Source organism: Buteo buteo, chromosome 29, assembly GCF_964188355.1.
Source record: "Buteo buteo chromosome 29, bButBut1.hap1.1, whole genome shotgun sequence".
Lineage (NCBI taxonomy): Eukaryota > Metazoa > Chordata > Aves > Accipitriformes > Accipitridae > Buteo > Buteo buteo.
Genome location: NC_134199.1, coordinates 2,705,901 through 2,728,809, shown reverse-complemented (window position 1 = coordinate 2,728,809; position 22,909 = coordinate 2,705,901). Strand labels below are relative to the sequence as shown.

Here is a 22,909-nt window from a genome sequence, read left to right as displayed (position 1 = left end):
GGTTTTTACAAACAAATGAGTACGTTGGCTCATATCCTTCTGTTAAATGCAGAGGGTAGAGATGCTGCAGCCACCTTTGCATAACCATGAGAGATTTTTACATTGCGTGTGCTCGCTCTGTTAAATTCCTGTGTACCACTTCAGGCCAAAGATCTGGCTAAACATAAAGAGGAGAGCATCTGGCGTGAGCCTGCTCCTGCACTTTAGAGTATTGCTAGCTAAAAATCCCCTCTATTTGGCAGTTATGCCAGTGTGGCACTCAGTTTTCTCTCCGCTTGAGTTCAGGGATTGTGTGACTTACAATACTGTTTTTCCCACAAAGATAAAAGATGTTCAGAGCAGATTTGGGCTTCTTGCAGACAGAAGAAGGTAGTCAGAGTTATGCGAGAAGTGCCTGGATTTTCATGTCCTATCTCAGTCAAGCAGGCCTTGTGGGCCCCTGTATACCCAGAATTGGTCTGGACCTGCTTATTCAATTAAATGCGTTTCCTATGTTTAAAGCTCCAAGATCCACTGGATTTTTAGGACATTTTTGGTTCTCTGTGTTGCTTGAAACTCCCCAAGCTGTAAATTGGCAGAGAAAGTGTGCTGGCACACGCAGTGGCTGCTGGCTGGCAGGGGTCTGCTCCTGCCGTCCCTTTGTTCTCCCTTCTTGAGACCCTTCTTACTGGCAGTATGAAGGAGGCAAACCTGGTACTGCCGGACACAGCAGGCTGTCTGCGAACAGGGCCTTGTAAAACAGACTCTGCTACAATCCAAAGACTTCAGATGAGGAGAGTTAGTCTGAGCAGCCTTTTTTTAAGGCCAAACGGAAGATAAAGTCTGACTTTGGGCATGTTTAACATAGCGTGGAGCCTTGCACCAAGCTGGGCAGAGATCCAAGCAGCAGAACGTGCGGGCAAAGGGGAGTGTGGTCCAGCTGGTGAAAATGGAAAGCAGAGGCTGATAGAAAAAGCTCACATTGGAATAAAAGTGAAGTTTTATTTTCTGTTTGTACTACTTCAGAGTCAGTGTTCAAGCTGAACGTACAGATGCACGGGGAACGATGTCTGCATGTGCTGTGCTTGATCGTGCAAAGCTGATTAAACAGCTACATAAATGTTTGGAAACCTTGCTGGCCTGTTAACAGTGATGGTGAAAAGCTGCAGTTACTCGCTTCCCCTCAAGCTTACCTGGGGTCCTTGCCCACTGAAGGGGTCGCTGCTTTCTTTCCATAGACTTTCTTCAAAGGCACTGGGTGAAAACTGGCCCTGTGGAAGCTGATGCTGAAGCTGCAGCTTGTCTAGCATGGATCCTGCTTCCTTGCCTGGTCCTGCCTCGTTCTGTGTTTAAATTTGACCATGAAGGCTCCCATTTCTTCTGGAGGGCAAGAGAAGAGACAAGGGTAAGGTCCTTAAACCTGTTAGTCTCCTGTAATATTCCATTCAGGAGAGAAAAAATTCCTATTGATAGTTTGGGAAGAGGTGGTGGTCAGAAGTGCATGGGACAGTTGTGGGTTTGCAGGAGGGGGCTGTGTAGGTGTCAGGCGCCCAAGGCGTTTGTTCTCATTTCATCCCGCTGTAGTGGAGCTCTGCTCCTTTTGAGTCTTGCAGTGGGATGGTCTTTCCCTGCCCCGGTCCCTGCCTTGCAGCCTGCTGACAACTACATGTTCACGTTGAGGGGGCTTGTGTGCGCAGCCCAGCTTGCCGAGCCCAGCAGTCAGCGGCAGAGGGGCCGGGAGCTGGAGCCAGCCAGGATGTACATGTGAAACCACGTATTTTCTCTGCCCACCACAACCTCGTTGTTGGAATGCTTGCCTGAGGTGGGGGTACCCAACCCGCCCCTGTGCTGAGCAGTTGCTTTCAAAGCTCTGGTTTGAGTGCCTCAATACTCACTTTTTAGGCTAAACCTTTGCCTTTCTATAGAAATAGTTTTTAATAAGTGAAATGCAAATGTGTTTTGAACTGCTTGCAGGTAGCTGCTGCTTTTTACAACAGTCCCCAGCCAGCGCTGGCTACTGTCATCAAGTCAAAGTATGGCAACAAGTTCCCTGGTGAAGGTCTTCCTCTGGTGATTGTGTTGGCAGTTCATCTGATGTTGCAGGCTAAAATCAAGGTCCAGCCAGCAATAAGTCAGAATCTGGACTGGGCTTACTGGTTTTGTGGACTTTTTCCTGGATGGGCTGGTCTGTCCCTGTTGATTGCCCAAGTGGCTAAAACACACCAAGCCAGATTCTCAGTTCAACCAGAGTCTTGGTAAGTCTCTGGCATGTTGTTCCTTATCTAGACAGGTCTCTTGGTGTCTTTCTACCAGCTCTCTGGGTTCTCTAGGTCTCTAACATCTCTCTAGGTTCTTTTTGCACATAATCCACATGGTTGGTCCCTTTGGGGGCCTGAGAGTAGAAGTCATCTGTTAAGCAGACCAGATCTTCACTCTCGCTCAGTTTCCCATGACTTACCTTGGCGCTTGTCCTATTACTCAGAAGACTGAGACCACACGTTAAATCCTTTCCAAGGAAAGGAGGGAGCAACTTCAAGGCAAAAGCATCTGTCTTTGCTTATTGCAGCATATGCGAGACTGCAGGTGCACAAGTTCTCGGTGGGAACTGCAGCCTGCTTGCTGGCCTGCCTTGAGTATTTGGGGATATTTATCAGGAATATGTCAGCATTGATTCTTCTTTGTCTCCTTTGGATTTGCTTCCAGAGTATGTGTACAGTAAAGCAGGACTGAAATGCTGACTAATCACTCCCACTATGGTATCATCAAATAACTAGCTTGTGGTGTGAAGGGCAAGACGTGGCCCTGGTTGTGGCTAGGCTAGAAGCATCATCTGTGTGAGATGCCTTACGACTGTAGGAGCTGAGCTCTGCTGGCTCTTCCTTGTGGGGTGCCTGACTGCTGTGGCCACTAGAAATCTCCCAACCTCATTTCACCCCTCAAAAGAATTTCTGTTTGGAAGCTGATTCAGCCTCAGTCTCTGCCAGAATATGAAGGAAAACTTCTGGCAGGCTCAGGGGTTACAAGGAGGGTGTTGCCTGGCCAGCACAGCCCTCGCTTCCTTCGGAGATCGATGCTTAACACAAGCACAGTGGATATTTTGTTCTGCTGAATCCATCTGCTATGTGGTGGAGACATGGAGCATCCATAAGGATAAGGAGAAAAGGCCCGGAGCTTCCTTTTCCTCCTGCCTGCTTAACAGGTCTACTCACAGCTGGGGAATCCTTCACCTCCTGGAAAACCTCCTGGTGTGGCTGCCAAGCCTTTGTGTTAATTTGAATTTGGAGTTGTCACTGTTGGCTTAGCTGAGGCTCGAAATCACTTACTGATTTCACTGCATCGAAGCAAGGAAGCTCTTTTTCTGCCCCACACAGTGGGGAAGCTGTTAACAGCCGGTCCAGCGGTGCGGTGTGGTGCTGGCACCCGTGCTCAGAAGTGGCTCGGTCGGAGGGGGTTGTTGGAGGTGGGTGTTGGTTGGCAGCGAATCTTGTTGGTTTTGGAAGGTGAAATGCCCTCCCAGTGTGCAGAGCTCTTTAATACAGAAGAAGATGTGGTAGTGTGGTTGGTCAATGAGTAGTTCTTGTTCTGTTGTTGAGTTGCCAGATGACCTCCCTCCTCCTCCCCAGTCTGCTTCCCTTTCTGGGTCCCTTACCAGGAAAAATCCCTAATGGACTTGTGCCAGGAGCTTGTTCTGCCTTTGGTCTGGGCTGTGCCTCGTCCCCAGCACAGGGGTGAGCAGAGCCCCTTCAGCAGTTCTTGCCATCAGTTCTGGTTCTGCAGGCTTGTGTCCATATTCAGCTTAAGGCAGATTGACTGCAAGTAGTTTAAACCTCTCGCTTTCCACCAGGATTTAAATCAGCTATTTAAACCACATAGTCCTCTTTGACTCTTTAATGCTTTGTATTTCTAGCTGCTCTTTCTTCAAGAAGACTTTGTAACCAGCTACGAACACACACATTAAGTAAAACCTTTATTTTTAATATTTCTTGCTGGCCAAAAAGTAGGAACCTCACTGTGGCTGTGGCTTATATCTGCCTGTTTTTAGCTTAACACTGCAGTTTAGTAGTGTTAACTTTTGTGCTAATAGGAGTGCAGTGTTAACTACTCCACTCTTGCAGATTAGTCTTCAGCTAAAAACAACAAATCTGTGACTTCAGAACTGCTAATATTTGCTTATCTAAAACAGTTTGAGCCATAATGCTTGGGGGCTTTTCCCAACTGTCCTAATAAGGTAGGGTTTTTAGCCTAGTCATCAAAATGAAGACATGGAGAAAACAGACAGTTACAACCCAGGAGTGAGATGCTGGAGCTGCTGTTGGCTGTTCTCAGTGCGGGCGGCTCAGTGCCGTGACAGCTCAGGTGTGAACAAGACAGTGGGCCACGGGAGGGGGGTATCAGAGTAACACCAAGGACCTCTGTTTGGCATTGTTCAAGATCTTGATGTGCCCTGTCTTGAATAGTGTATGCAGTTCTGGCCTTCATCTTCCAAAAGGATGAGGGGGCTGGAGAGGGAGCAGGAAACATGATTAAAATGGCCAAGGGCCTGCAGCAGCTGCCTTGCAGGGGGAGGGTGGGCAGGCTGGGACCCCTCGGGGAGAAGAATACGGTCCAGGGGGATCACAGTTGCACCTCACCATGTCTTTTGGTGGTAGAACTGGGAGGCAGTTGCTGAAATAGCAGAAAATGGGTGCAGAAGAGTTAGAAGGTGGCACTCCTGTGAGCAGGTAGTAAGCTTCTGGAGCTTGTGGCCCCAGCGGTGGTGGAGGCAGGTTCAGATGCTCATGGGCAGTAAAGGCACCACTACCCCCCCAGCATCCCTGGCTCCATCGCTGTGGGTGCTGGGAGATGCTGGGTGCTGGCCTGCAGGACACAGCCTCTGCTCTCCCCAGGCAGCTTCTTGTAGGGACTGTGGGGACTAGGCAGGCACTGCTGGTGTTCTTGTTTTCTTTGTGTTGTGAGCTCTTCCGAGTGTCAGTCGCCACTCACACTCAGTCTGGTGATGTTGCCTCAATCGGTAATGGTCAGAGTTCTTTTTAAGCTTGGAGAGCAAATTTGGATCAGCACAGACATACTACTGTGGGCTTGAGCATCATCAGTTGTGTGGCTTTTGTTTGCATCTGTAATGTCAGGGTTGTGAAGTTCTAAGAAACATTTCCCCCTGCCCACAGCTTTATTTAAATACATAGGTGGCTGTTTTCCATAAACAAAATACTTGCCTGACTGCTCTATCTCTTTTGCACAAGCACCGGTGTGGGAGAGGTGCCTTGCTGGGGTATTGGCACAAGGGCTTGAAACCCTCCTTAGTCCTGAGAAGCTGCCCACACTGCAGCAGTGTTGTGAGCAGCCCTGCCTTGCGCGTCCCATATGTCGTCATGGCTGGATCTTTACAGAAACTACACTTTAGAGTGCGTCATGATAATCACTTATAGGCTTATCAAGTCTGATTAAATGTCACTTGCATTTCTGTTATCTGTATACGCAGATAACAAATTAAGCTACAGTTTCTGAACTCAAGCTGCCAGATGCATTAACTGGAACCAACACATTCCTAAGAGTTGTTTTTATTAGTCTAAAATACCTTTGTTTAACATACAAGAAGCCTGACTCACCCAAGTCAATGTGTGCCATGTGAGTTCAGCAGTTTTGTTATCTGCCTAACAAAAAAGTTCCCCAGAAAACTGGAAAAGATGCTTGTGTTGTCTTCTCCCTGTTCATGATGGAGTAAGCCAGCAGGCGGGCAAGCCTGTGCCACGCTGGGGCTTGGGAGTTTCTCTCGTGGCAACCCCCTAGAAGCACAGTTGAGTGTTTTTTATGGTCTCAGCCCTGTGGTTTCCTCCGTGCCAGCAGCGTCCTCACTGCTGCTGCGGGGAGGTGGGATGTCTGAAGCAGAGACATCTCCTGCCTCCCCGCAGTGTGTTCAAAACCACGTGGACATGCAGGTGAACAGCTCTGAGTGTGTTGCAGGTGTTATTTCTCCTGTATAAACACATACCTGGGTTTAAGAAAAACAAAACAAAAAGAAGGCAAACCCTGCTGATGAGTAATGAGTTAAGCAGCTCTGAGCACCATGGTTGGGCTCAGTTGTCCTCCTCGCCCTCAGATGTTAAGTCTCTTCTTTGATGCAAGGTTTCCTTCCCTAGAAGGAGAGGTTTGGTGATTCACCATCTTTTTCCCCAAACCAAAACTTGCCCGAGTGAGTCAAAAGGCAACTGATTGTGCTCATGGGAGCTGAACAAATCTAGCACTGCAGATCGCCTGAAGACTTCCTCCTGTGTGTCAGCTCTGGAGGAGGAGAGTTCAATGTGTTTGGGAGGGCAAGGGCAACTATTGAGTATGGAGCTAATTGTGCAATTCCTTTTCTCATGTCTTAGACCCTGCTTCCTCCTGGGCTTGTTTCTCAGCTGAAGTGTGTGGCTCTAAAATAGACAAAGGTGCCTCAATATCTCTTAAAATGATGGTCTGCATTTTTTTTTAAAGCAGGAAAAAAATACCTGATTTTCTCAGCTTGAGAAGCATCAGTGGTGTAAAGGGTTTTCTGAGGGCCAGGCTTGTGGCAGCCTGGAAGGAAGGAGCCAAATGCACCTTTTCGAAGACTTTGTTTGAACCATGAGGAATGACTGTGGTTTTGCCCTCAAACAGAAGCCTGTTCTGTTTGAAGAGCCCACATCATCCTCACCAGGTGTCACAAGTGTCCCTTGCTCCATGTGTGTGCCTGCTCTGGCACCCACATCCTAATCCTCACTAGCTGACATGATTCCTTCCCCCTTGGGCATTGTGTAATTGTGAAAATGTTTCAGTTATATGGCCTAAATTTGTAACGTGGAGCAGTTCATTATCATTGAATCCTCTTAACTGGGCCCTCCTACTGGGCAGTCTATTATTGACTTTTCCCAATTAAGATAGGACCTCTTTAAAAAACATAAAAATAAACAAATCCCTGGGGGAGAAGGACCATGTTGCAAGAAATACTGTCCTAACCTATGTTTCAAGACTAAGCAATAGTTCTAGCACTAGCCAAGTACTAATTAACCTTTCTATACTGATTACTTATGTTCCCTTCAAGGAGAACAGCCACAGGTTGATGTCAGTTTAAGAAATTCACTGCCCAAATCTTTTTCTTCTAAGGAGCTAAAATTTGTTACAAGGTGCTTCTCTGATGGAAGATACTGTCTTGTCTACCCAAAGGGCTCTATGGGTAACACTGCTTTTGTGGTTACAGGTAAAGGACCTAACAAAGTACCTCGATCCGAGCGGACTTGGAGTCATCAGCTTCGAAGATTTCCATCGGGGGATCAGAGCTATCAAAAATGGAGGTGAGTTTGCTGCTGTGCTTCAAGGGAAGAGAGGGAGACACCAAATTTAACACCACAGGGGTTAACTGAGCTGAGAAGTCACTTCATGAAAGCAAACTGTGTTTGGTTTTCTACTCTGTGTTGGGCAGAGAGGAAGGCGGAGAGGTTGGGTGCATTTAATAATAGAATTGAAAAAGGTAGTACAGCATTTGTGGTGGTGGTTGCATGTTTTCCTGTTTATCAGGAAATTACCTTCCTAAATGTATGTTGGAAATGGAAAAGCTATTGAGGGGAAAATCCCTTCTGGTTTGGTGCATGCTCTCACCTATGGTTTTGTGGGAGTTTGCCGCTCTAATGGAGGAGTAACTCTTGGCTGACACGCTGCTGGAGATGTCTGTCTGCTGCAGAGTGTAACATCTTCCGGACGCTGGGCACTAATGCATTTGCATTCACTCCAACTGTTTGGAGGATCAACGTGCTTAGATGATTTCTAGCAAGAAGCACATTAAACAAGAGCTTTGAACTCACTGACTGGTACATAATCTTTAAACATGCCCCCAAAACAGGCCTGTGACAATCCCCATGTTGCTCTTGATGGGCTTGTTGCAAGTACTTCCAGAGTAATAGCTTGGTGAAATGTGAACTATCTTTCTGGCTGGTTGGGATTTGAACTTCTTTGCAGAAGAAAAGGTGTTTTTTCAGTTTGGGGCTCATCTCCAATATGAGTGTTAGAGGGTCATTTTGGGGCGAGCGTGTTGTTAAGGGCAGGGTGTGAAAAATATTGGAAGCCTCCTGCTGAGCCGATATAACTTTAAATGTGCAAATATGAATTACCATACTAGGACATTAATCAATTCTGTTCACAGCAATGCTTATTTTAAACTTCAGCATTGCTTTCATGCAACAATGAACATGCACTGGGTTGTCAGCCCTACACACTGAGCATGCTTTTGAACGCTGATACAAGCAAAGATGTGAAAAGACTGATTATTCCTACGCAAACAATGTTGTTTCATGAGTAGAAAACCCTCAAAGCAGAAGTGACTTCTGTTTTTCTGTTGGTTGTCCATCCCTCCTTCTGCTCCCCGTTCCCACCCCCAGCTTATTTGTGCTCAGGGTTGTAGCAGTTTATGGCAGCTCCAAAATTTTCATGGCTGGTATAGTTTCACAATGTAGCTGATTCCCAGTTCTTGATGTAGGAGGAAATGCAGCATGCTATTAATTTGTAATAAATTGCTATTGGAGTAGAGTGTGTTTGTGAAAGCTCTGGCTTGTATTTCTCTTCAATAATTCATTGCCCTGGTATTGTATTATATTAATTGAATGGAAAAAGCAGATCCAGACAAAGCTTTTAGGATCTCTATTTATTAAACTTGAAAGCAATTGATATGTATTTATTACAGTGGCTAGGAAAGGCAGATCTCTCTCTAACACTGCAGGGCATTAAACAGTTATAAAAGAAACGCAGGATAGGGTACTGAGAGAGTTTCTTTGCGTCTCACCAGCTGAGCAGTTGCTCACATTGAAGTGGTTTTGAGGATTTGCTGCTGCTATTGAGACAGACAATATTGATCATCCCTTTGTAAAGAAGAAGAGGTTATGCTTGCTGCTGGGTGTCCCTTTTAACAAGGTTTTGTTAATTAGCTGGGCCTATTTTTAGCCAGAGATAGTTCTGTTGCATTTCCTGGTACTCTGTAGTTCTTTGGTCAGTCACTGAAGTGAGACCTGATGTAAGCTTGTACCTTGCAGTGTCTGTCTTAATGTAGGTAAGGGTTTATTTCTGAAGATGCTCCACTTTTCTTTCCCTCTACCCCCTCTCTTGGAGACTCTCTGTAGAATAGCTGTGATTTTACTTGAGCTCTTCTGGTCTAGCTTGGCAAACTGAAGGTGCAGTTACAAAACTAGCAAAACTTCCACAGTCAGCTGCTCTTCTTACAACTGCTTTTGTGTTCAGTTGGCCTTTACATCCAGGGAGGATACTAAACTCCTTGGTCCTATTCCTGTGCCAGCTGTTTGAGGTAGGTTCCCACTGGCTGAGGAACATGCTGATCTAGGTCTCCTTGAACTTGCCTCTGCCTTCAGTGTGGAGCAAAGCACCATTTAATCACTTGGACAGCACTGAAGGCCACAATGGCACCTCTCCGCTGCCATGAAACTATTCTGATCTCTTTGCTGCTGTAATCTTTGTCTGGCCAGGTAATGTTGATCATGGAGGGGAAAGAGCAAAGTGACTTGCATGCTACAGAAGCTGGGTTTGAGACTTCAATGATAGTCTTTAGCCTGTTGTGGTTGCCTTATCTTCTACCTTTCCCAAAGAGAAGACTTAATAGGAAAATATGGTCCTCATATATGTATCAATGCCTGCTGCATGTATATATGATTGTCATTAGAGTGCTTTGGGTGGTGGAGTCTGGAGGGCCCCTAGGGTCTCCCTTCTGCAGGAGGTGGTGAGCCCATGGCTCTTATGGTGGTTGGGCTCAGTTCTTGGGTCTGGCTCTGAGCCGTTTATCAGGAGCAGGCTGGCATGGGGACCATGGGGGACTGCCTGGGCATGGGGAGGCAGGCTCAGAGATGCTGCTAGGACAGATTTGGCTCCTTGCAACCTGTTGTGTCCCAGCCCTTCTTGCTTATGGGGTGGTGTGTCTGCTGGGACACCCTCGTCCTCCCCCTGCTCCATGAAGCGTACAGTTTGCCTGCTTTTAAAGTTTGTGTTAATGGTGCCTGGACGACTGGCCAGTCCTGCAAAGTGTAAAAAGCAAAGCAGAGGGGGGGAACTGTGGAACAGACAGCGAGTCAGAGATGATAAATAACTCTGAAAAGTAGAATTTTATGGCCTTGTATTGTAAAACTTGAGAAGCTGATAATGTAGTGGAGGCAGTAATGATATTGATTTGGAGGAGAGTATGTTATAGAGCATGCTTAAAGAAGCCGGATAAGGTGTGTAATGCCTGGGAAATCCATACCCAGAGGAAAACCTGGTGCACCTGGCTACCATCAGTGAGATCCAATGGGACATCTTTCAAGTCTGCAGGGGAAAAGAAATGGGGAGGGAGCCAGCGTGACTGCTGCATTCATCATGCTTAGAAGTTACAGCTCCTGGGGGATCTTCTGTGTGAGAAAGAGGTATGAGGGACTGTATGCAAGCCACTTAGAAAACTTGGACTGGGAGTAAGGTCTCTGTCTATTGGTATGGCAAAGGCTGACCATGGGACAAGGGGTAGTGAGATGGTGTCTGTAATTTGAACCAAGGTGCCTGGACCAAGGAGCAACTCTAGTCTGCTGCATGTTGGATGCAGGAACTGCTGGAGAGGAGTTAGCAAGCACAAAGTATGGGTAGTATCAGCCACAGCTGGATGCAAACAAACAACAGGGGTTGTGCTCACAGGCAGATTTCTTTCTTTGTCAGGATATTTAAAAACTTTTTAAGCCTCAGACACTTGTTTTTTCTAGAGAGGCCTCTCAGCATCCAGTAGGACATGTTTCCTGTCTCATCTTTGTAGCAGACCAGTGCTCTTACTCGAACTCAAAAGCGCTAATGAACAAGTCGTGTAATTCACGCACATGCTCTGAGCTGAAACATCTGTAACATCTGTCTTCCAAAGAAAAGCCCACTGGGAGTGGGCTCTTTGCAGGTACTCCACTGGATGTGGGGGGATTGCTGTTGGCATCAGTTCAAATCACTGCTGTGTCAGGCACGGGAAGGTGCATTCCTGGAGCTCGTGGCCTTGTCCATCCCTTCTGCATTGGTTTCTGATCCCTGAACAAAGGGGCCCCTGTGCATCGAGAGCAAGACAGTGCATCCACTGAGAAATAGATGTGTTCATGAGCTCAGGGGAGGGCCTGAGGATGGAAATAGACAAATCTTTTTTCAAATGCTTCAACTAAAAGCTCTTTGGATTTGGGAAGATGGAAAATCCAGCTCCAGAGCCAACACCCAAACCTGCAAGCTCTAACAGAGTTCCTGTTTGCAGGGACGGCAGGCTGCTGGCAGGAACGAGCCGGGGGGCAAGACTGGGGGAGACCCCTGGCAGCGCCAACTTTGGGGGGGCTGGTTCAGGCGTCGGCCGCTGTGATGAATGAGCTGCGGCTCAGTGGGGTTGAGTAAGAGGTAACTTACTGAATAAGTTTTATAAGAGGCAACCCCTGTGGGGCTGAATAAGAGGCATTTAGCAGGAGGAGTGTGTTCAGCTAACCAAAGGCATTTGATAGGTTTCCAAATGACAGGCTGAAGGGAAAAGCGTGGAGCAAGGCAGGGCTGGGGCGGGTGCGGGGCAGGGTGCTGAACAGCAAATAAAGGGCTGGCCTGTGGTCAGGGCTTTGGCTGGGCTGGCAGGGTTGCTTTGGCAGTACGCGGGCAGGCTGCTGCAAAGAGCCTGTGTAAAAGCGCTGTGCCGTTGCTAATTGGAACTGGCAGCAGCGTGAACTCGAGTTGGTCAGAGTCTTTGTGGGGCTGCATCACTCAGTTCCTGAGAGCAGCCCTGGGAGGATTTCAATGGGTGTATCCTCAGAGCAGAGGCTGCAGTTTCTGCAGCTGGCATTTCATGTCCCAAAATGGTTGGTGTGCTCCTGATAGCTGAACACCAGTTTGGGAATTTCCTGAAAGAAAAGCACATACACAGCCCTCCCCCTGGATAAAGGCTGGGAGCGTTACATCTTAAAAGCTTACAGCCAAGAGAGGGAACTGCACATCAAGTCTCAAAACCAGATCAGAGTAATTATCCCTGCATTGCTCACACCATGTGCAAGTCGTGCTCTGTAGCCTTGCTGCAAGGGGAGCAGCAATGTTCCCCACTCCTGCAGCTGCACTGCTTACTTGCTGACCTGGCGACTCGGAGACGCCTCTGGATCTGATAGTGCTTAGACAACATCTCTGAGATCACGGCTCTGGGTGCCCATGAACCACTTAGTGCTTATATGAGTCTGCTAGACAGCACGTGGTGGCTCTGAATTAATTTCTGGAGAGCCAGGCTGGCTGCTGCCCTGGTGACACGGATCTGCTTTGGCTCTGCAGAGCATTTGAAGGTGCGGAGCGTGTTGGATATCTGGCTCTGTCTGGTAACGTAAACCACTGTTTGGTTTGTGTATAGTATTTTTTTCCCCTCTGTAGGATCTGCATTGCAGATGGCTTTTGCTATGCAAAATGAAAGCTTTCCTTGCATGGGGATAATTCCAGAAGCCAAATCTTACATTCCCTTACACACTCCCAATCTAGTAATTATTTCTGAGGATGTGTTTGTGTGCATCTTCAGTGGTCTCTCTTCCAGACTGATGTTGGAAATATGGTAGTGTTTGCAACAGGCTACTGCTGTCATCTAAGCACACTTTCTTAGTGGGGGTACCCAGGCCCAATTTAATATTCAAGGCGTTTGCTTTTTAAAAGGAAAGTCTTCACTGAAGCTTAGCAGATGGAAGGAGAGCTTGTGTGCATGTTTGACTAAACTCGGTGAGTATCTGGCACTGGTATGAGCACTTCCTACGTTCTCATCAGATCTGCTGATCTCTTTATTCATGCAGCACTGCTGCAGTGAAGACTTTCCCGCTGATCTTGCCTGTTCCTAACCCTGGCTAAACCATCACCGATTAGGGAGACAGCTCATTTGATGGCTGAAGGTAGGACAGATGCCTCTTTGTGTACAGCTGTCATTCAGGGAACAGGGGCTGCCATGAATGGGAAATCAAGATTGATTCATGAGCAAGAATAAAATCAAAATTGCTCTGATTATGTTTTCTGCATTTTTTTGCATTGCATCTTGCTCTGCACTGGCATATGTATATGTATGTACTGGCATATATATATATGTATGTACTATATGTACTGCTTGTTGGGATAAGGAGTTTATGAAGATGAGTATTAATTCTGCTGCTGAAAGGAGTGAAGACTTAAATGTCGTTTTAAAATTTATGTGTGTACTTGGGACAAAAAAAAATTCCCCCTGCTGTTCTTTGTAGTGCTGTTCTTTGTAGATCAGAGTTCTCCTCATCCCTGTAGTGCAGAGGGACGCTTGTAGCACCATTATTGTGCTTGTTAAGTTTGGAGTCCACATGCTTGTCATCTGTGACCCCTTCCGCTAGGGACAGAAGCAGCCAAGCCTTTCCTGGAAGTACTGAACTTGTTTTTTTTCTTGAAATAGTGGTGCTTAAACAGTTATCTTGGAAACTGCTGGGCCTGCCTATGAAAATGTATGAGAGTTGTCTATTGAGTCAGTGTAACTCCCCCTGCTCTCAGAGAATGGGGGGAATTAGGAGTGTATATGCTAGTCTGTGATGGAGGCAAGCTGCTTTGGTGGTCCCCTGTGGTCAAAATGGCCTGAGGTCTCTCTCCGTCCTTCTCCTGCAGAGGCATCTCTAACAGGAGGGGGTAAGGTGTATATGGGGGTGCAGAGGCACTTTCCTGTGAAAGGCTGGTGCTCAGGGCATGAGGGGAATAAGGGTGGGATGGAGGTCCTCTGCATGAAGGCACAAACAGATGGAGAACTGAGAACTTTCAGCCCTAGAGGCTGTTCCTAGGTAAGGGGAGGACACAGGAGAAAGCCTCTGGGCAGGTGACACTGGGGTGTTTGCTCTCTTCTTCCAGCCCACATTATGCTATGTCTCCGGAGAAGAAAAGTCAGCCTTCTCCCAGGAGCCCCAAAATGCTGCACAGTGTGTGCAGCTGCTAGCCCAGCCTCAAAGACGCTGCCTCCTCAGATGCCTGTTGCCAAATCCTTTGTTATCACACCTCTTGAAAAAAGGGGACAGCTGTACCACTTGGACACCTACCTTTGCAAATGTAGTTTGGTTCTCCACGCTCGTTTTTAATAGCCACTTGTAGCCCCACCGTGGCTCCTGCATTGCTGCTGCTGAGCAAACTACAGGCTGCGTGGCTGGAAGGTGAGGAGCGGAGAGATGGGAGGTCAGTGCATGGCACTCCCGAGGCACACGCCTATCCTCTGTTTTGGAAAACTTTCACACTGGAAAGGATAACTCCAAACTGGCTCAGCTGGAAGGAAGGATATTTACTTCTTAAAAGCAAAACCAGGAACAAAAACACCGCCTGCAAAACTATTTATCTCCAGCCGTGCAGCTGCCAGGATTCAGCAAGGTTAACTCTGACTACAAACTTTCCCTGCCTTAGCGTAAGCAGGGAGATTTGGATGAGCAGTGGTAACTGCTTGTTCCCCTCCAAAGCAGGAGCAGTGGTTGGAGTGGCAGGGAGTGAGGAGATGCTCCTCAGCTGTGAAACCTGTCCTGCTGCCGAGCTCTGGAGCAGCGGTGAGCAGAACTGCACAGCCCACATCGCCCTCAAGCTCTTTCAAGTCACTATTTATTTCTGCTGTAATATGCTAGGAAAAGCACTTGGATACTGATGGGGGGGGGCACTTCTGGCTCATCATGGCTTTTTTTGGTTTGCATTTCTCTTTTAATTTACGTAAACAATTGGGTTTATTCATTTTTGTAACTTGGCAGCTGGGTGAAGGGTTACATCAGGGACGAGGCTGGCCTGCTCCATGTGCGCCATGCCTGAGCAGGGAGTGCGGCTTCCCAAAAGCAGCCTGGCAGATGACATACTGCATTGACCTACTTTCGGGAGAAGCGCAGAAGTGTTGGAGAAACTGTGTCCGTAGGCCTCCTCGCAGCTCTGGGATGAGAACAGCGGGGAATTACTCAAATGCGCTGCCGTAAAACTGCTGCTAAGGCTCAGCAGCCCTCAGGGGCACGGGGAATGGGAGATTGGCACAAGCATCTCTCCTATTTTGAGAATTCTTTCTTTATGACTATTTTGAAGTATGTGCCAGAGAAATCTTCCTGCGTCTGGTCACCGTCATGGAGTGTAACAGGCTGCAGGTCCAAAATACACATGCAGTCCGAGGGAAATCTAGTTCATAGCACTGCAAAGCTGCCCCTTGCTTACTGTGGCAAGCAGCTGACCTGTGATTAAATGCCCAGAGTATCACCATTTGTACACAATTCCTTGTGAGGGGAAAGCATTACTGTGTAGCCAGATCTCTTGCAAATCAGAGTAGAAGGACTTCCATGTGTCCTAATGAAGTAAAGTAAAGGAAACTTGTGGTGGCTTCTTAGACCCTCAGACCATAACCCAAGCCTGATAAAGGCAAGCTGGGGTGAGTTTAAATTGCAAATGAAAGGCCTAAGTTTGATGCCCGAAAGGAAACTAATTTCTCTGGCAGAGGAGAAGAAAAAACACTGCAGGGACTACCTGTTTTGTTGGGGACATGGTCAATATAAAAATAGAGAGCAGTGTTTTATTAGAGCCTTGGAGCAATTCTTCGCACACTCTCTTCTACGGAGATGATGACTAAAAAGAAAACAAAGGCAACGTCTGTTAGAAAATAGGCTTTTCTCATCATCCATCTGCTGCCTCAGTATTTCTCCATCATATGTTTTATTTTCTGTGTTGGGAGTATGCTGTTTTGTTCCACATCTGTTGCTGCTAGGACTTCTGGGAGACTGGGCTAGCCTGTGGTTTGGGGAGCGCGTGGGTGGAGGCTGGGCTGGTGGCTCCAGATGGGTTGTGGTGGAGGTTTCGGTCCTGCCTGTTTTGATTTCTCAGGTTTGGGTGTTAGCTCCAGAGTAAAGGATTAGTAATGCTCAGCTCAACCCAGGAAGGTGGGGAATGTCTCCTTCATCCTCACCAGAAATGTCTGGCCAGAGATCAGGTAGGCTTGGCTTCCCAAGCTTAGGTAAAGGAAAGTAGCCCATCGTCCTGCCTCTGCACCAGCAGTCAAGCCAGAGCTGTCAGACCATTTCTCGTTAGGAATCCAGTCAATCTGGTGTTATTAATGAAGGGAAAATTACTCACCTATGACTTTTGCTCCTCCAAGAGCCCTGCTCAGCTCTGTTGTGGCCTGGAGGCTTGTGACTGTGGTGAGTGTACCCTTGTGACGCCTTGACAGATTGATGTGGCAAAAGCTTGTTTCTTCTGAGTGTTTCCTGGTCTCGCTCTTAGACAGGAGAGGCTGTGTGTGATGTGGCTTTGCTGAGAAATTGATCCTAATTGCAGAGCCACTGGGCTGGGCTGTGATGGGTAGGGGCAGCAGATGGGCTGGCTCTGGTGGGCATCCCTCACATTGAGAGAAACCTTTCCCCAGTGTTCTGTCTAACCACAGCTCACTTCTTCATCTCAATCCTATTCTGCCTGTACCAAACCACATCTCTTCCTGGGGTGGTGCATGTGTCCCTCAGATGTCTTTCTCCTTGATGATCATCTTTTCCAAGTGCATCCAAGTCTGACTGCTCCTATAAATCCGTCTAGCCACTAGGCAGCTTATTTCTCCTTCCAATAGGAAAGACTCCTGCTAACGAGGTGACCAGTGCAGAATTCACTGATTAGAGAGTCACAGGATGGCACAAAGGACTTCTGTCACCTGTTGCAGCTCAATGCATGCACAGAAGGGTGGTTTTGCTCCTGTGCTGCTCTTGCAACTTTGAGAGCAGAGCTGTACCGAGTCAGCGACTCGCATTCTCCCATTGCTTCTCCACTTGCTTCTTTTTGAAGCCTGTTTTGTTTTGCAGGTAGTTTTATTAATGCAGTCAATGGTTACAAAGAGGTCAGCAGAGGTAATGTGGCAACTTCTAATAAAAATGTTCTTGTTGAGGTGGTAGAAACTGGGCAACATCATGTTTGTAACCTCTCAGCCTCTTGGTTCCCTTCTCAGAGATCTCATGCTCCAGACTGAAGAGGTCTAATGCTTCTGATACAGTCGTGTTCCTCGGCTGTCCTCCTACCATCTGCAAGAGAGTGGTCAGGCACAACTAATGGCAGTGGATTCTCTTCTAGCCGATAAAATGTTACCAAAACCTTTGAAAACTGTCCAAGTGAGTTTTAATAAATGTTTGTATTCCTAGTAATTGAGTCAGCTTTGAATGAAGCGCTGATGATCCCTGCTGGTGCCTGCATTGCGTAGTTTGTGGTTTTGGAGTGCTGCATTAAGGCACTCATTTATTTGTGTTGTCTCAATAACGGCAGGAAGGAAGGGCTGTCAACCTGTGTGATGTCTCTGACACTGTCCTCCTCGCTTTGGGGAATCTTATACTGGAAAAAGGATTAAAACCCAATCTTACAGGACTCTCCTCCATTACTTTGTTTTTCTTCAGGCAATGTTTCTTCTACAGAAGCCAGTTGGAGCAAAAGCACTTTAAAAAGTACAGCTCCCCTCTCGCTTCAGTGATGCGTGGGACACAATTTGGCTCATTTTAGAAGGGATTTTTTGGCAGTGTTGAGAGTTAAGAGGAGAAACAGGGAAGGATATTTAATCATGTGAGCCTTCAGGAGCATTTTCCTGTTAATCTGCATAGCTTTCAAGGGACTTTGGAGGACAGGGACTCCAGAGTGCTCTACTGTGGCCAGCATCAGGAAGGCAAACTGGCTGCTTGACACTCACTGTAACAGACAGGACATTCTTGAGCAACACAACCATCACTTCTAAGAGGTGGCTCAGAACTGTGAAATGACACATTGGGAAGAATTCTTCCTGCACGTGTAGTTTAATGTCTCCTCTTGCGTATTTTCTTTTCCCAATTTCCTTCCAAACTCAGGCCGAGTTCTGGTTGGGACCTAGCCTCTGATCTCAGACTTGCCCACTTTATAAATAACCGTATTTAGTTTTTACTAGTGGTTTTGCCACTTACCTTTTGAAGTCAGAGCCTTTGCTGGAGTAGAAGGTGTCTGTACATTTGTTGACCGGCCTTGCAGTTCACCCATAGATCATGTGGCAGGTAGATCAAAGGCAGGTTGGTGGTTCTGATCCAAATCACTTGCCAGGGCTCAGTGATTGCTTTGAAAAGGCTTTTAGCATCAGCTTTGTATTAGTTGTCCTCAGCTTGTAGGGCGGCTAGCAGGGGGACAGAAATGGCAAGTAAGACCCGCAAATGCTGAATGACAAATACTAATGTCTGCATGTTACGATTTGCAAGTGCCGTAGGTGTTGAAAGGGCTTGTTTTAATGCTCGCATCCAGTCCGTGGGTTCTTCTGCAGGCCAGCTGTGCCTAGATTCACACAGGCATTGCATCAATAATGCTGTTTAGCTATGCTTGAAGGTAAGTACATTGCAAGCATTTCGCAGGCACAGGATTGGAAGCTATGAGCTGGGGAGGATTGAACTGGTTTTAACTGCTATCTTGATTTCTCTGTGTGGGAGCTTTGGGCTGGAGCCGGTGTGGAAAGCTGAAATGCTTTGTGGTGGGATGGTGCCATCCAGGCAGTGCCCCAGCTGATGTGAGTGGCCTGTAATGAGCAGGCTGAGAAGCTGCTTTGTTTCTGCCTATGTTATCTGGTATGTCAAAAGCTCTGGTGCATCCAGGCTCCTGAGCTAGGGTTCTCTTTAATTTTATTTTGCTTGCGGGGCCATCTTATCTAGGAGGTGCCACTTGTCTTCTGTGTGCTCCTGCCCGAATCAGGCTGATGTGGAGCATCTAGAAGAGTTTCTACTTCAGTGTACTCAAACGCTTGACAAGAGACCAGCCGCTGGATGTCCTGAAGGTTGCAACTACATTGAGTGTGCTCTGGGAAGTTAAGTTAGGATGTTCTGTTGTTTGCACAGTTGCATGCACTTTTTCAAGAGGTCCTGCCTCAGTCTCTTCACAGAACAGGGAATAAAGCTGTTGGCTGAAAACCCAGCTTTGTTGGCTGAAATACAGAGTTGCTGAAAGTAGAAGCTAGAGTGAAGGAGATGGAGGACATCAGGAGGTCTCCTCACCAGGGCAGCTTGTGCTATTTTGGAGTCTCAGTCTCTCTGCCTTTTCTGCTGGTACGTCACGAAGTAGCTCTGAACCACTTGCTGGTGGCCACAAGCCTGCTCCTTGTTTTCCACACCTCCAGCAGTGAGCCTTTGTTCCAGGCTGACACAAGTCTGGAGAAATTTGAGCTGCTCTTGATGAGTAGCACACCCTGAAAAGACAGCTCAAATTGCTGAGAATTAAAAACAAGGACCCATCTGTTAAACTCAATACCAAATCCCACGTGTGTTAGTGGTGGCTTCCTGTCTCTGGTCCATCACTGCAGTGGAGGCAGCAATGCTCACCTGGTCTCTGAGACAAGCAAAGGCAGCTAGATTTACGCTTCCAAAGTGCTCAGATACCATAAAGTTAATTCTTTTTATTATGTCTTTAGACGGTATGTCTAAACAAACCTTGAGGGCCTGCACTGTATGAAGAGGATCAAAAGGAATATGTGATAAGTACCAATCCACGAGCAATGATACTCAGGAAATGAAGGACTGCTGAAGCGCGTTAGCTGAGAGGGACTTGGATGAGGGTTGTGTAAGCAACCTTAATTCTGACACTACCTCCCTGGGAGCCTGAGCTTGCCACTCAGTTATTCTGTTGTGTAATTTTTGGTTGTAAAATTATAGTCTTCAGTAAGTGCTCCTGGCTCGTTGTCTCTGGAGGAGTCAGCAGGTTGAGCTACAGGAAAAGCAGATAGCAGAAAGCTGCTCTTTCCAGCTCTGATCAGTGCTACCACTTTGTGTGTGAATATCAGTTTACAAATGTACTCCTGGATCACTTATGGAAAGCAAAAGGGTGGGTGGTTGGACTGGTGCTAGCTTTACCCTTCAGGAACTAACAACACATGGGTGCTTGATCTTCAGTGAAAGCACAAGACCCTGAGCTGTTTCTGGAAATACTGGACAGTGGCTTCCTCTCTGTCTCTTTGCTCTGGATGCAAAATCCTTCTAAATGCCTGTAACTTTTTAATACTTGGCTATGTGTCTTTTTTGCCACCTTGTTTCCAAGCAGTGTGCCCAGTAGGGGAGTTGGGTTTATATCAGTTGTCCTCTCTTAAGCCAACCATAACTTCGTCTTGCCTTTTTTTGGGGTCTGTTTTGTTTTGTGCCATTCATGCAGGTTCCTAGCCTTATTCCTGCATTGAATAATTCAGGTCTGTTAGCTGCACATAATCCATACTGTTGGAATCAGTTTGAGTTTGTGGCTCTGTGGCTTGCAGCAGTATGTACAGTGTGTGTTGGCAGATGACTTAAATACTTCTGAAAGGCTCTGTTTTTCTAGGTCATTCCTATATGAAGCCGATAAAACTGGCTCTGTTTCTGACCTGTGTGTCACTACTGTACCCACAGCTCTTCGCTCAAGGTGCCTTTTCACTGAAATCCTGTCTTCTGAAAGCAGTTTTTAGAATCTATTTCAGGAGCCTTCTGTACCCCGGGACTTCTGTTCCTGTAGCTCTATGCTCTGTTGCGTTTCTTGAAAAACCCAAGTTACTATTGCATGTCCAAGCCCTTTTGAAGCATAGCGATTCTCCTGTCAGCACAACAGGATGGTGGAAGGTGCATCTCGGAGCTCAGCATGCGTTCACCCCCATGAAGAGTCCAGGACCTGTCCTGCTTGTCCTCTAGCTGCACGGATGCTGTACGTCCAGGAGAAATCTCTGTGCAGCTGGCTCGGTCTCTGCTGTTGGCAGTGCTGCTCTTTGGAGTTGACCAGTGGCTCTAGAGGCTTGACAGATACCAGAGGGAGGTTGCCCTTGGCTTGCAGTCTGCATAAGACAAGAGCAAATACTCTTGAGCACATCGACGTGTTTGGACAGAGATGGTCCTTGTCAGAAGCTTTACATAGCAGTGTTTGGACAATGATTTTTTTTTTTGAAACAATGGGAGGAATCAGGACATCGTAAGAATAGAAGAAGGTGCAGGATGTAGTGCATAGCCATAAGCCAGCAAGAAGCAGGGCAGCACTGGGGAAAGCAGAAAATCAAATGGGGGGGGGGGGGGGGGGAGAAAGTGCTGTGCTGATGGACTTACAGTAGAGCTTGTATGAAGGCAAATCTCCCGTCTCCGAAGTGATGTGGTCAGTGTGATGAGCTTGGAAGGCGGTCTTCTCAGTGGGGTTTGAATGAGCACATGCTGGGCAACAGGAAGCTTCAAGGCAGGGATAGGAAAAGGTGTCAAAGGGATGTTGCAGGTGCCTCATAATAGACTTAATCTGCTTTTTATATCTTTTTTTTTTCTTTTTTTCCAAAACCACCTTAGCTTCACTGGATGATATAGTACCTGTGCCTGGTCTTACTGGTTACAATTACTTGTGTAAATTCTACATCAGCCACATTACCCTGGTAAAACAGTGCTGCTGCAATAATTCAACTGAAGCTTTATCCAGATGCCTGGTACCCCGCCCATGTATTCTGGTCAAATAAATTAGTGCAATTAATTTGGGAAAAAGACCTAGCATATAACTTATAGCCTCTTTGCAGGGAGATTGTTGGGCAGTAAGATTCCCTGTAGGGTCCCTTGGAGCCTGATTTTTAGCTTCGAGATTTTTGGCTGAGTGTGGTTGTAATGGGACTAGCAGTAAGAGTGATGGATAGAGCTGAAACCACAGGAGAAGCTGGTTGTGGACACCGAGGTGCAAGGAATGAGTGCAGTCAGGCCTGCCTTGGAAAGGGACAGCAAAAGCTGTGATTTTGAGCAGTGTAGGAAAGAGGTGACTCCCGAGTGTGCTGACCACATCAGCCATCAAAGAGGAGAAGGAAGATGTCAGGTGAAATCAGGAATGGGTGTAAGAGATGAAAGTATGCTTTATGGTGAAAGGAGCTTGGGAAAAGGGATGTGAAGGAGAGTAGGGCGTCAACTGGAATTTGGCTTTGAGGTCCAAGGTGGAGAGCAGAGGCAATTTGAGCATTTGTGCTCACCGTGTGCTGCTGAAGCAGGGTTGTATGGCGCTACTGCTGATGGTGTGCTGTTAATGGTGCGGTGGGGCGGGGGGGGGAAGCTAGCAGAGCCCTCTGGCTCTCACCACAGGTCTCTTTCTGCACCTTGGGGTATGGTGGTCTTCACGTGGGGAGTTCCAGTTTGGGCACAAAGGTCTCTTGGGTTTTTTGGCTCTTTTGGAGTGGAATTTGAAAGCTTAATGCAGCCTATTGTGCTGGAAGACTTGCAGGCAAGCTCTCCATGGCAACTCTCCCTAAACACAAAGCACCATATGGCTTTTTCAGAGGGGGAGGGAATGAATCGAGCAGAAAAAGTCAACCTTTGTTTGTGGTGGTGTTTGTCTTCGCTCTCTGATGTGGAGCGTGGGGAGGTGGAAGCATGGAGTGCTGTCTCCTGGGCATGGCTTCTACTGGCCATGCCACCAGCAAGGGTGCAGGTGACTTCTCAGATGGTCTTTCCTTGCTTTTTACAGTGGAGCTTGCTGTAAAAATAAACCCTGCCTGCACAGAGACCTCCCTCTTTGGGCTGGGTGCTCTGCAGGCAGATGGAGCAACCAGTCTCGCGTTCACCCCTACACCAAGAAACACCCGAAGGGCTGGGAAGGCTCCAAGGAGCACTCAGTTTGGGCATGAGCTGTACAGGAGGCAGCTGATGTTGGGGAGCTGTTTGTGCATTGTCTGCCCATGCTTCATACCCCTGCTTCCAAAGGGAACTGGAAGCCTTCACTCGACTGTAAATCCTCCCTTTTCAAGTCCCTTTGGAAGAAATGAGTGGAATAAATATCTTTATCTGTGTCTGTAGAAAAGCAGGAAGCCTTTGTGTGTCTCCTTGGAGGGGGAGGAAAAGAAATAATACGGGAATAAGCAGAAGGCAGCAGCCTGTTCTTGGCTCCGCTGCCTTCGGGGTGCTCTGCAGTTCCCGGGGCTGCCGTGGGGTGCCACCAGCAGCACTGGAGATGGCCTTGTAGGGCGGCCACCGGT

The 22,909-nt window shown here is 47.4% G+C and overlaps 1 protein-coding gene across 2 annotated transcripts in view; it reads left to right on the top strand.

The window, feature by feature from the left end:
- Positions 1 to 22,909, top strand: part of RAB11FIP3 (RAB11 family interacting protein 3) — an 80,585-nt gene that overhangs the window by 14,944 nt on the left and 42,732 nt on the right. For both annotated transcript variants that reach the window (XM_075059324.1, XM_075059326.1), the window contains exon 2: positions 7,196 to 7,289. In XM_075059324.1, the coding sequence (XP_074915425.1) occupies positions 7,196 to 7,289 (94 nt within the window). The remainder of the gene's footprint in view (positions 1 to 7,195; positions 7,290 to 22,909) is intronic.